General features: G+C 38.8%; 1 protein-coding gene across 1 annotated transcript in view; it reads right to left on the bottom strand.

Moving 5' to 3' along the window:
* The window catches only part of whrnb (whirlin b), a 91,446-nt gene that overhangs the window by 5,257 nt on the left and 73,703 nt on the right, over window positions 1-12,486 (bottom strand). Inside the window, exons 8-11 of the mRNA XM_083526841.1 lie at window positions 11,835-11,909; window positions 9,484-10,105; window positions 7,588-7,769; window positions 5,378-5,494 (exon numbers count right to left, since the gene is read on the bottom strand). Coding sequence (XP_083382967.1) covers window positions 5,378-5,494; window positions 7,588-7,769; window positions 9,484-10,105; window positions 11,835-11,909 — 996 coding nt within the window. The remainder of the gene's footprint in view (window positions 1-5,377; window positions 5,495-7,587; window positions 7,770-9,483; window positions 10,106-11,834; window positions 11,910-12,486) is intronic.

Raw genomic sequence — 12,486 nt, 5'->3', positions numbered from 1 at the left:
GAACTTCAGGAAGACCTTGCATCAGCAGGTACTGTTACTTCAAAGAAAACTATAAGCAATGCACTGAACCGTCATGGCATCCATGCACGCTCACCACGCAAGACTCCATTGCTGAACAAAAAGCATGTTGAGGCTCGGTTTAAGTTTGTGAAAGAGCATTTGGAGAAGCCTGTGGATTATTGGGAGTCTATAGTATCGTCAGATGAAAGCAAAATGTAACTTTTTGGCAGTCATTCTACACAACCATGTTTGAAGAAGAAATGGCACTGCCCACCACCCCAAGAACACCATACCAACAGTTAAGTTTGGGGGTGGAAGCATTATTGTTTGGGGATGCTTTTCAGCAAGGGGTACTGGCAGACTTTATATTATTTCTGGACATTCTGGATAAAAATCTGCTACCATCTACCAGAAAGCTGAAAATGAAAAGAGGGTGGACATTTTAGCAAGACAATGATACCAAACACAAGGCCAATGAAACAATGAAGTGGTTTAAAAGAAAGAAACTCAAGTTGCTTGAATGGCCCAGTCAATCACCTGACCTAAATCCCATAGAAAATCTATGAAGAGAACTCAAGATCAAGGTTCATAAAAGAGGCCCAAGGAACCTTCAAGATTTAAAGACCATTTGTGTGGAAGAATGGGCCAGAATCACTCCTGAGCAATGCAGACGACTGGTCTCTCCATACAAAAGGTGTATAGAAGCTGTAATCACCAACAAAGGCTTTTCTACAAAGTATTAAATAAAGTGTGTTCAATACTTATTCCCTGTGTCATTTCACTTTATTTATTATGACTCAGCTTGTATACTTTAATGTTTTGATTTCTTTGTATGAATTCAATATTTGGCTTGATGGCTACATCTGGTGGAAATTTTGTGTCAATAGCCCACTTAGAAATCTACTGATATTAAATGAATTACTGATAAAACTGCTGACGTGTCAAATACTTATTTTCCCCACTGTATGTATATAAAAGCATTTTTCAAACTGTTTACAAAAAAAAAAGAAGCACATAATTGTACAGAATGTCTTTGTATGCTTATGCTTCAAGATTTCAGTTAAATGGAACCAGAAGGCCTAAAACTGTTCCAACATGACAATGGCTCTGTGCACAAAGCAAGGTCTATTAAAACAAGATTTGCCTAGTTTAAAATATAGGAACTTGAGTGTCCTGCACAGAGCCCTGACCTCAACCCCACTGAATACTTTGATGAAGAACTTAAATCTTGACTGTGTGTCAGGTGTTCTTGCTCATCTTCAGAGATGACCTTACTTATGTTCTTGAAGCTGAATGAACACAAATCCCCACAGCCACTCTCCAACATCTAGTGAAAAGCCTTTTCAATGTGGATTGGATTGGAAGTGTGGATCTTATTACAACCGCAAAATGGAGAGACAAAATCTAAAAATGAGATTTTCCAGAAAAAGCACATTTTGCTTTGTTTGTCAGGTGCACCCATAGGGCTGCTAAGTTGGTGTTTGTTAGGTGCAATGGTTGGTCCCTACAGGCCACCATCCAGTCCTGTTATAACACAGTTATTGATGAGGTTTTGTTTTCTATATACCACCACACTGACACGTCTGTTTAATGTCTTGGCCTTGATGGAATCGGTTTGTTGTGCAATGACCTTGGCTAGTGCTAAAGTCGCTGCGGCACCAACTGTTATTGGGGCGGTCTTGTTACTCAGATTTCAAGATCTTCTTCTGGTTGTTAATAAATGCTGTTAACCGCTGGCTCCAGTCAATTGTTTTATCAGGTAGAATGTGTCAGTAAATACTTGTAGAAGCTGATGTCACTCATATATCTCATTGTATACTGGACACTTTTCTTGTTTACATTTTTTTAAAGTTTATAAGTTGCAAAGTGCCATCTTAATAAGGGACGCCAATGGAAAGCAGTTTTCAGGCACACAACAGCTAACTGCTAAAGTCTGAAAGGTTGGAGTGGCAGCACCCTATGTAGAGCTGAAACTTACAGGTATGCACTTTCTCCCGTCAAGTTTTTTTAATATAAGTGGATAGTGGCATGTTTTCAGCCTTGTTTTGTGCATCCGCCACTTTTATAAATGAGACCCCTGGACAGTTAAACACAAAAGATGCTGCAGAATGAAAAATGGAGGAACAGAGAGAATACAGCGAGGGATGAGGAGAAGATTCAGGCCACAGAACACAACAAAAAGTTTCAAAGTTTGGGATAATTTCAAACTAAAACATAAAGAAAACACCATAGAGTGTGTTTACCTTCTTAAAGTAATTTGTCATTTATTTTATTTTTTTAATTTACATTTGCATTGTAATATGGCAATTAAATGGGTTAAATTTTCACATATATTCTTGTGTGCAATTTTAGCAATAAAAATTTACGTTTTTCTAAAAAGTAAACAAATAACTTGTTCATTTTAAGAGACCTGTCTTATTTTCTCTTGTATAGTTAGTATTGCTCTTTATTGAAGAAAAATTATTTCTTATTTGATTACTTGATTAATTGGTACCAGTGGATTACTAAAATAATCAATAGCTGCAGACCTAATACCATGTGGTGTAGTCCAAGCTCATGTTTAACCTGGAGCTGTGAGACAACAATGTACTTCATTTCATTTCTTTAAGTAAAAGGTGAATTCATCAATTACATCACTAATGGCCAGAGCCTTATTGTTATAACAGCTGTACATTCTGTCAAAACCTTTTAACACTCCTACAGCATTGTTTTAAATAATTGAATCTTTAACGTCACAGCCCATAGGTTTTGCATATGTTTGAGAAAGATTTGCCAGTGTTGTCATGGTTGATTCTGATATGCAGCGCATAAGTAGGTGCATAAGAATCTGTAACTAGCAGCACTACAGCTCTGTGCTGTGTTCTAATCAGAAAAAAATGGCATCTTGAGAGCTTCTCGTTTGCGTTTGGCACTACACTCGGCACTGATAAAACTCATAGCAATCAAAAAGGAGATGAATTGTAAAGATTATATATATATATATATATATATATATATATATATATGTACTATACATTAAATAATTAAATTAAATTATATATATATATATATATATATATATATATAATTTAATTTAATTATTTAATGTATAGTACATTTAAATAATTCACAAAATCAAAGAAAAGGAAGACATGGCTCAAATTATACAGCTGTTCCTTTTATTATTATTATTATTATAATTTATTATTTTTTTTTTTTTGCAGTTAGTATGTAAGTATGTGATTTGACAAAATATCACAACACCATAGTTCTGGTATTCTGACAGAAGCTTTTACAGGATTTAAGAAACTGTTTAGTTTGAGGATGTTCCACAAACATTATATCAGTGGCAGGCGGTCAGGGAAAGCCTTCTCTGCTGGCCTAAACACTATCAGAAGCACTGACCTACATTTACAACCTAAATTCTAATATTTGATCCATTATATTGTATTAATTTATTCCCAACAGTTTATTCTCTTTATTTCGTAGCGTTTCTCTTGACTGCACTGTTTCCAGTACGTGGATGTGGATGTTCGATTTTTTGTTCAATCAGATTTCAGCCTCTATGTGCTGCCATGTCAATCTAATCTGCCCAGGGCCTTTAAAGTCAATACTGCTGGCTTTTTACCATAGTCTCCTTAAGAAATAGCTCTGTTTCTTTAACCAATCAGATTTCATATTCGCCTCACAGGGCAGCTAGCTGTCCCAGAGTAGCGTCAGCATTTTTCCGTCCCCTGATTGGTTGGTCAGAGAGAAACTGTTACAGCAAAGTTACATGCCCCAAAAGATGTAGGTGCACAGTTGTGGTTGTAGTATAGAGGTTTGGAGCCTTAACTGGGTTTCTTGCTTTAGTAAAATGGTATTAATCCTCCATATGTGAAATGCCTCTCTCTCTGAAATGCCACGTTTTGTTATATTGTGTTTTTGTATTGTATTGATGGTTTCTATAATTGCAACGTGATAGTGGTGGTATTAAGAGGTGGATTAAGACGGGTACGGCCTGCCACTGCATTATATATGCTCAATTGTTTTGGTATATGATAAATAATACATCTCACTACTGTGTCACTCATTTTCTACATCTTGAATATTCTTTTCTTACATATTGTGCACACGAAGTAATTTGACCAATTTGATCAAGCAAAAAAAATCTGTAAATTTTACATAATGCAACTACTGTAAAAAGAAAAAATGCAAACCTGTACCATCTCTCTGTCTCTCTCTGTCTCTCTCTTACACACACACACACACACACACACACACACACACACACACACATACACACATACACACATATACACACAAACAAAAAACTAATTTTTCCCTAACTTCAGAATCACATTTTCCCACAAGCGATGCCTGTTATAATTCTGATGACACAACCCCTTTAGCTATCCCATCTGCCTTTCAAAGATTTGAAAAAAGGCCTCAGTATAAGGGTTTAATCAGCATTTAATAGCATTATATGCTTTTAAAATGTATCATAAAGTGGATTAGTATTTCTTTTTTGTGTGTGCGACCTAGTGCTAGAGCACCACCAGTAGTCTTAAGAAAAAACATAAATATAATGCTGGGACTGATTTCTTTCTAGTCCAAATTGAAGAATTATACAGCCTATCAGTACTAGTTGTGTTGAATGATTACACTGTAAAATGCCTCTTGGGCTAAAATTTTTCAGCCAGTTTCACAAAAAAATCCATCACAAATCATCCTCCAAAGCCGTGGTGGATTATTTACTAGTTCTTTCTAATATGCAGTTGGACGGCAACTAAAAGAAGATAAACTATCTATGACCTCTTAGGAGATAATGCACTTGTCTCACTATTAATAGAAATTTAATTTTAGATAATATCACAATCATCTATTGCAAAATAAAGTAAATTATCATTGCTGTAATCAATGTTGCAAAAACATACAAAAAAATCTTTAAAAGACAGCCTAAATGTGTTATACTGCAGACACCACAAGACTATTACTTCCAGAGGTCAAAGAGGTAAAGTTAATACTAAAGCAGTTAAAATCCCATAGCACAAATGATCTGTAGGCTATTAATCGCATGACTAATTGGCTAACAGGCAGTTATACGAGCAATGCTGTTCCACTGACCCACAGCTTAAGTGTCCACCAGAAAATTGCTTTCTAAGAGGACCTTAATGTCTCACAGCATCAATCCGATTGAGCTTGGGCATCTGACGGTTCGTTAAACAGGCACTTTCATCGTATTATTGCTGTCTTAGGGTTTAGGAATTTAAACTGTCTCTCGGCTTTCATTTAACAAATATTGCTTTTTCCTATGGAGCTGAAAACTGAGTTTCTCTTAGATCCTGAAAAGCTTTTTATCGGGACAACACTTTCGGTTATTTGTTTGTAAATGGACAGTGGCGCTAATGATACATACCTGTATAGTTGCGATGCGTGGAAGAGGCTGTCTGGTGTTGGCGCCACCTTCCACCGCAATGCCCAGAGTATTAGCACTCTTCGACATTCGTACCAATGTAGGCCCAGACTGCCCAGACTAAACAACACACACACACACACACACACACACACACACACACACACACACACACACACACACACACACACACACACACACACACACACACACACACACACACAGAGGAAGAGGCAGAGAAAATTCATACATACAAAATAGTATGTATAATAAAAGTTTTAAAATAAATCCCCTTATGAGCTACCTACTGCTTTGATCATCTGGGTGTCCTTGGGGACCTTGACAGATTTCTGCTTAATAAAGAGCTATTACATTGCAATACTTTTAATCTTTTTTAAATTTTTAACATAGAAAAGGGGTTGAAATCAGGAAAAACGTGCTGTTTTCTGACTCTTCAAGCACGTTTTTTTTTGTTCTTTTATTATAATAACTGCTAGCAACTTTGACACCTGAAAGGTGCTTAAGCTTTATCAAATGAAACGCTTTGAATTACAAGTTCCAAAATATATGTTTTTTGTTGGTGTCACTGATGAACAGTCCTGAGTAAAGTATACAGTAGACCAGTGGCAGGTCGTCAGGGCCAGCAAGGCTTTCTCTCCTGGCAGATACTCGGAATCGGAATCACTGACTTACGCTTTAATACATTTTTGTTCATGAATATACTCCTCATTTCATAGCTTTTTAAGCGTCCTATAGCTTACAGTCCAGGCTACTAGAAGCTGTTGCTTTAACCAATCAGATTTTTAACTTTCGACTCCAGGACAATCTAGCAGGCATACAATCACATCGACATTTTCACATACTTTGATTGGATGGTAAGAGAGCACACTAGTTGAAAATAAATTCATATAGCTGGTTAACCAAATCAGACAAATCAACAATGTTAATCTGGACACTTTTCTATGTTCAATACAATTGTATTTGTTTCGGGGTTTACAACAGGTGCTCCCCCAAAGCAGCAAAGAAAAGCTCTGCAATTACATGACGGAATCAGCATAGGAGAACCCATTCTCTTCTGGGTAACACCAGTGTAATTAAAAATCTTCCTCCTCTTCTCCTCTCTATTGCATACTGTTAAAACTGTTAAATGTTCAGTCCAGTGGCAGGCAGTCAGAGCCAGCAAAGCCTTCTCTGCTGGCCTAAACACTATCAGAAGCACTGACCTATATTTACAACCTAAATTATAATATTTGTTCCATGAGATTGTATTAATTTAGCATTTTTCCATCCTTTGATTGGTTGGTCAGGGGAAAACTGTTACAGCCCAGATCAACTGGAAAACATGTATGTAGCACTTTGCACACATGAATACATCTGGGTTAGACTTTTTTCATGCCTATGGAGTAAAAGAAATTGATTTGGTCTCGGACATACTTAAAAAACATTTCTAAGAAAAGCTAGACATTGTGAGGAGGTCGGCCAACCTCGAAGCTAGCTAGCTTGTCTTAGCCCGGGAAAGGGTTTGTTCGCCACTTCCAGACCAGTGAATACGAGCGGTACCACTGGATTACAGCCTCTTAGGAGTGGTGCAAATTATGATTCTGCATCTCTGGTGAGTAGGTTGTACTTTATTAATGTTTTATGTTTTTTTCATGTTATTAGACAAATATTGATTCTGAACTGCTCCAGATGATGTAATTGGCACAGTTGCAGTTGTAGTGTAGAGGTTTGGAGCTTGCTTTACTAAAATGGTATTTACCCTCCATATGTGAAATGCCTCTCTCTCTGTAATGCCACGTGTTGTTATATTGTGTTTTTGTATTGTATCGATGGTTTCTATAATTGCGATGTGATAGTGATGGTATTAAGAGGTGAATTAAAATCAGGTAAGTCTTTACTGAAAGCCCAGGTACCAAATGCACAGCCCGCCACTGGTTCAGTCCATATATGAAATCTACAGTATCCAGATAAGATGTTTTATTGAAGTAATAGTGAGATTTGGGCATGAAAGGATTTGTGAAACTATCGCATTATCAAACATTATAGTAAGGAAAGGGATATTTTTACAGTCTTCACTATCACTGCTCCAACTCATTGAAACTTACTTGAAAAATTATTCTTCTGGACAGTTCCTGTTGTGCAGTACAAGTTATATTTAAGCAACACTGATTTAATCTATATCACTAAATCAAGCTGAACGCTCCAGTCCTCACCTGGTGATTGGGAACCTGCACTGCTCTCTCTGCACCCTGCAGCTCTCCTGATGCATTTTGGTATACAGCTTTACCAGGCCGAAGACTGCTGTCCTTACATATTCCCCCTGCCTCTGCAATGTCTACACCACTGTCTTCACTCAGGGTCTGGCCACTGTCTGAGAGCTGGGATAGAGTAGCCCCTGATAACACACACACACATTAGCACATAGAGATAATGCAATGAATACTTACAAGAGAGTTTGAAACACCTACAACTTCATAAAAATTTTATAAAAGTGCAGGCACATATTACACTCCCACACATCAATAAATATAGACACAAATCCAGAAACACAGAGGCATCAATATACAAATGTAATTAACGTTTCCTTTCAGGAACTGCGTCAACAATGCTTTGGGAACTCTTCCAGGTGACCATGCTCTGAATCACGTGTGTAATCTGTTCAACGGAACTACATCACCGGTGGGGTGACGTCACGACCAGGAAGCTATAAGAACACATGCGGTGGAGATGTCGCTAGCTTCTGTTTGTTCAGGAAGCGCTCTGTGTGTGACTGTTTAACAAAAGGTAGGGTCCTTCTGGCTGTGCAGTCCTCTTTGCCCCCGCTTTATCCCGGGGAATACGCACAGTTTGTGTGTCGCGTGCTTGGGAGCAGATCATACTCAGTCGGCTCTCGAGGGAGCCGGCTGCTTCCATTGCTGCCGCATACCCATGCGGACGCTTTGCTTTTGTATGGTGCTCTCCGAGGTGAGTTCTGGCCTTGCTTCTGCTTAGGTGATGCACTTACTGAGATCATGGGGCTCGCGGTCGGTTCTGGCAGAGGGTTTAGAGATGGGCCTTTCAGTGGTTTCTTCCCTCTGTAGGGTGAACGCTCCACCTCTCTTCCTCTGAGGAGGGGGAGGGGATGGATGTCGGTGAATCAGCTGACACCCCTTCTCAACCAGTCCTTTTCAAACCTCCTGGAGGTAGTTACTCGTGCTGCTTGGCCAGACGAGAAGCAGAAACAATGTTAGCTTAGCTATGTCACTGCCTCTGTGCCTGGGGCTGCCCTGTTTCCTGGACCTGCACACTGATGTGTCCAGGTCCTGAAGCAGGTCATATTTGACTTGCCGCTTTAGTTCCAATGTCTCTTTCTATGCTAATGTAGTGGGTCTGAAAGAGTGCGGTTATGGGCATTGCCACGGGTTAAAGAGACGCTGGCTGGATATTTCTCCCTGGGTAATGCATCGTCCCTCAAGGCCTCAGCACTGCCCATCAAGCCCCTTCAGACTTCCTCGGCCTAAGTGGGCAAGGCTTACATGGCAGCGGGCCAAACCACTGGCTGCCTGCACAACTTGGGATGGCAGTGCTGCAGCCTTATCAGGCTGACCTGCTACGGGTGCTGGATGAGGGAGCTATTACAGGGGCTGACCATGGTCAAGAGCTATGCTGTGCCACAGACCTAGCTCTCAGGGCCAACAAGGAGACCACTAGGGCCATCAGTCAGTCCATGTCAGCCCTGGTGGCCACAGAGAGGCACCTCTGGCTTACGCTGTCAGACCGTCCAGACAAGGGCAGTGCTTTTCTTTTGGACACCCCTGCTCTTATAGTTCTTGATCATGACGTCACCCTGCTGATGAGATTGTTTTGTTGGACAGATTACACACAGAGTATATTCAGAGTATAACCTAGAGACGTTCACAATGAAAAGGAAATTCACCAATTGTTTTTTACTCAGAAGCCCAAGTGTTGCCCCATGTTGACATGAAGCTCACTCAATCAAGGCTATCTCTTTATATTAGTGAAATACTGAAATAATATCTCAGAAATTAAATATGTAGCAATTCAGAGTCCATAATGTGTATACATTTACACAAAAAAAATCCATAAATTCTTTGTAATCATCCTTTTACCCCGTGGCTGGATCCGTGTCTTCTCTTCACCAGTCTCTTGCCCAGGATTAAGTCTGTGATGACGAGCCATGCTGGGACTCATATCAGGTGCTGAAATCAAGACCTCTGGTTTTTCTGGGCTGCAAGGTGGCGGTGCAGGGATTCGCAGTGAGGGAGAGAGGGACGGAGAGGAGCGATTGGACCCGTTTGGGGTTGGAGTGGCAGCTGGTGAACGGCCTACAGATCCAACATGTGGTGGCAACATGGCCATCTGCTTGCTCATCAGAAACTGTACCAGATCTTTGGCTGGTGGTGCAACTGAAGGTCGCAAGCAATGGAGAGAACATGGAGAGCAGCGATGGTGGGAGCAAGGTGGAGGAGAGCGATGGGAGACACAGGGGGAGGATCTGTGGTGGACAGTGCATAAGGAAGTGTGAGCTGAGCAGGACGAGTGTATGTGTGTCTCAGTGTGGTTTAAAGCATGACTTTCCTGGTACTTCCTGCAGGGGGGTGTAAAGAGCAGGGTGGTCTGGCAAAGCTTAGATGTAGGGCGTTTGAGCTGGACCTTCTGTGGACTTCCATGTCCAGGAGGAGGTGGGGGTCTGAAATTAGGTGGAGAATCGATACGAGATTGTACTTCATCCTGAAATGGTATAAGAAAGAACAAAATTATTAAAATATTCTTATTCAGGAAGAACCAGTTGAATTAAATGTCCTGTAAATCAACAAAGAAGACACAGAGAGCTTTTTCTTGGAATTTACTTGATTTTTTGGCATGAAACTTTGTTTCATATAACCCAGGATTTCTACTTTCAGACTGTAGCTAACTGTTACAATAGTGACATGGTACTGCACATGTAATCTGCTCCGGGATTCAAATTTAGCATCACAGAAGGTTAAATCTTTTCCTGATTATTTTGTACTTTTTGTACTTTTACCATCATATGGGGTATTATATTGCAAATTCTACTTAAAGCTGTTGACTTCACTGCTGTTTCTCAATCTGAAGGTTGATTATGCAGAATAAATCTCAGTACACATACACTATTTACCTACTCTATCCATCTACTGCATGAGAACATGTATAACCACCATCTCTTAGAATGCATTGGAATGCAAAAGATATTGGAATGACAATTCTCCATTTACCTATACAAAGCAAAGCTACACCTATGTAACTTATGTGAGACAGGGAAAAGGGGGTTGGATTTTCTAGGGGTCAGTTAGTATCAAGTTTAAAAGGTTTGAACAACAGTCATTGTTGACTGATACTGCTATATCGTTACATCTGTTGTTTTGTTGTTTGCCTATTATTCCATTATAACTTGTAATAGCCTTCTATGGTGTTAAAATGAATTTTGCATAACAGTCTGCTGCATGCATTAGTCGAAAAAGGAACCTGTTGTTATTTGAAATACTGGAATTGGTCCTCGCTAACAAACACAAATGCTCCTGGGTAAAAGACTGTTGCTGAGTCCACTCTAATATGGCCTTCACCACAGATTGCATTAAGGGTGCTCATGAGTATCATTTCCAAGTATAAAATACGAAATTGAACACCCTACAGCCTCGCAAACCTCCCAGACATGCGCAAAGAAGTACCATGAAACTGCAGTTGTGCCATTTGGTACAAGGCACAAATGGAGCTTGGTTTAAGATCATATACTGTATGTGCCTTTTGTTTAAACCTGGATTTGGCCGGTGAAAGTGATTTTACTAAAATGTTCCAATTAAATTCTGCATTTGCTTCCACATCACTCTCCTGAGTCCGAATTTTATTTATTTTTTAAAGCTGTTCTTGTGCATTTCTGATGTGCTATTATTCACAAACTGCTGCAGCTCAACTGTAACCTGTCACACGTACCATCTCCTGACTGGTGCATTAAATGGACAATGTAATTACAGGAGAACATGTTAGACCATAGGGAAACCATCCTGACATTTCAGAAGTTGATATTTCATTTCGAAATGTCACCACATTATGAAATTAGCTTTGAAAGACTGGCTCCAGTCTTGTATCTGCAATATTGGTATGCTTTAAGTGTAGTTATGACTACGAGTGCATAACTGAAAAGGGATTATTCAGAATACAAGAAAAGGAATACAACCTGCTTTATTTTTCTCTTATGAGTTATGTATTATGAGACACATCATTAAACTGAAATTAGACAAAACACTTCTGAGGTACATTAAGATGTTTTTTTTTTTTATCATGTTCTATTTTAGATTACATTCTAATAATGTCATAATGATATAGTTTAAGGTGGAAAACACAGGTACTACTGGTAGTCTCAGCTGGATTTGTCGTGCATCATGGCATTTAGTGACAGCAAAGCTTATGTTTCTCTCTCTCTCTTACATACTGTACTCACCAAAGCTATTTCCGGTAGGGAGTTAAAAGCCCCCGCAGGTCCTGCCTCCACGCTTCCATCCATCCTGCACTCATTCTGTAAAAGCACAAAACATTTGCGTCATCCTAAGAACAATTCAGCTACAATAGTACTGGCACAGCATCAGTCTCAAATGATTCCAACCTGACTTACCTTCACTAATCTTATATCACTAAAACCCTCAGTATGAATTAAGCCATCTAACATATTTACAATGTATGCATTTGTCTGTAAGAGCATTACAGCCATACAGTACTATTTAACCATTTTTTTAAGCATAAGAGAATTATGTTTTTTAATTTCTTAGTGTATTTAAAAAAAAAAGAAGTACCTTAAAAAAGTCATTAAATGTCTTTTCTATCAGATAATTAGGTGGAATTTGTATGTTTATGTAGGAAGTAAGGAATAATACAAAAAGGAGTGTGCTATTAAAAAAAAAAAAAATAATTAAAAACATTATTGCATAGTGTAATTTGAAAAGTTACTGTTACTATAGTTACTGAAGTTTTATTCAATACATGTAGGTTAATTAAAAAACATCATGTATTTTTTTTTTTACTGTATAGCTACATTTAATTTTATGGGATCTCTTTTATACAACTTAATATAACAATACAAGTTATTCAACATTTGA

Source organism: Silurus aristotelis (genome assembly GCF_946808225.1).
Source record: "Silurus aristotelis genome assembly, chromosome: 23".
Classification (NCBI taxonomy): Eukaryota; Metazoa; Chordata; class Actinopteri; order Siluriformes; family Siluridae; genus Silurus; species Silurus aristotelis.
This window is presented reverse-complemented; position numbering and strand designations above follow the sequence as displayed.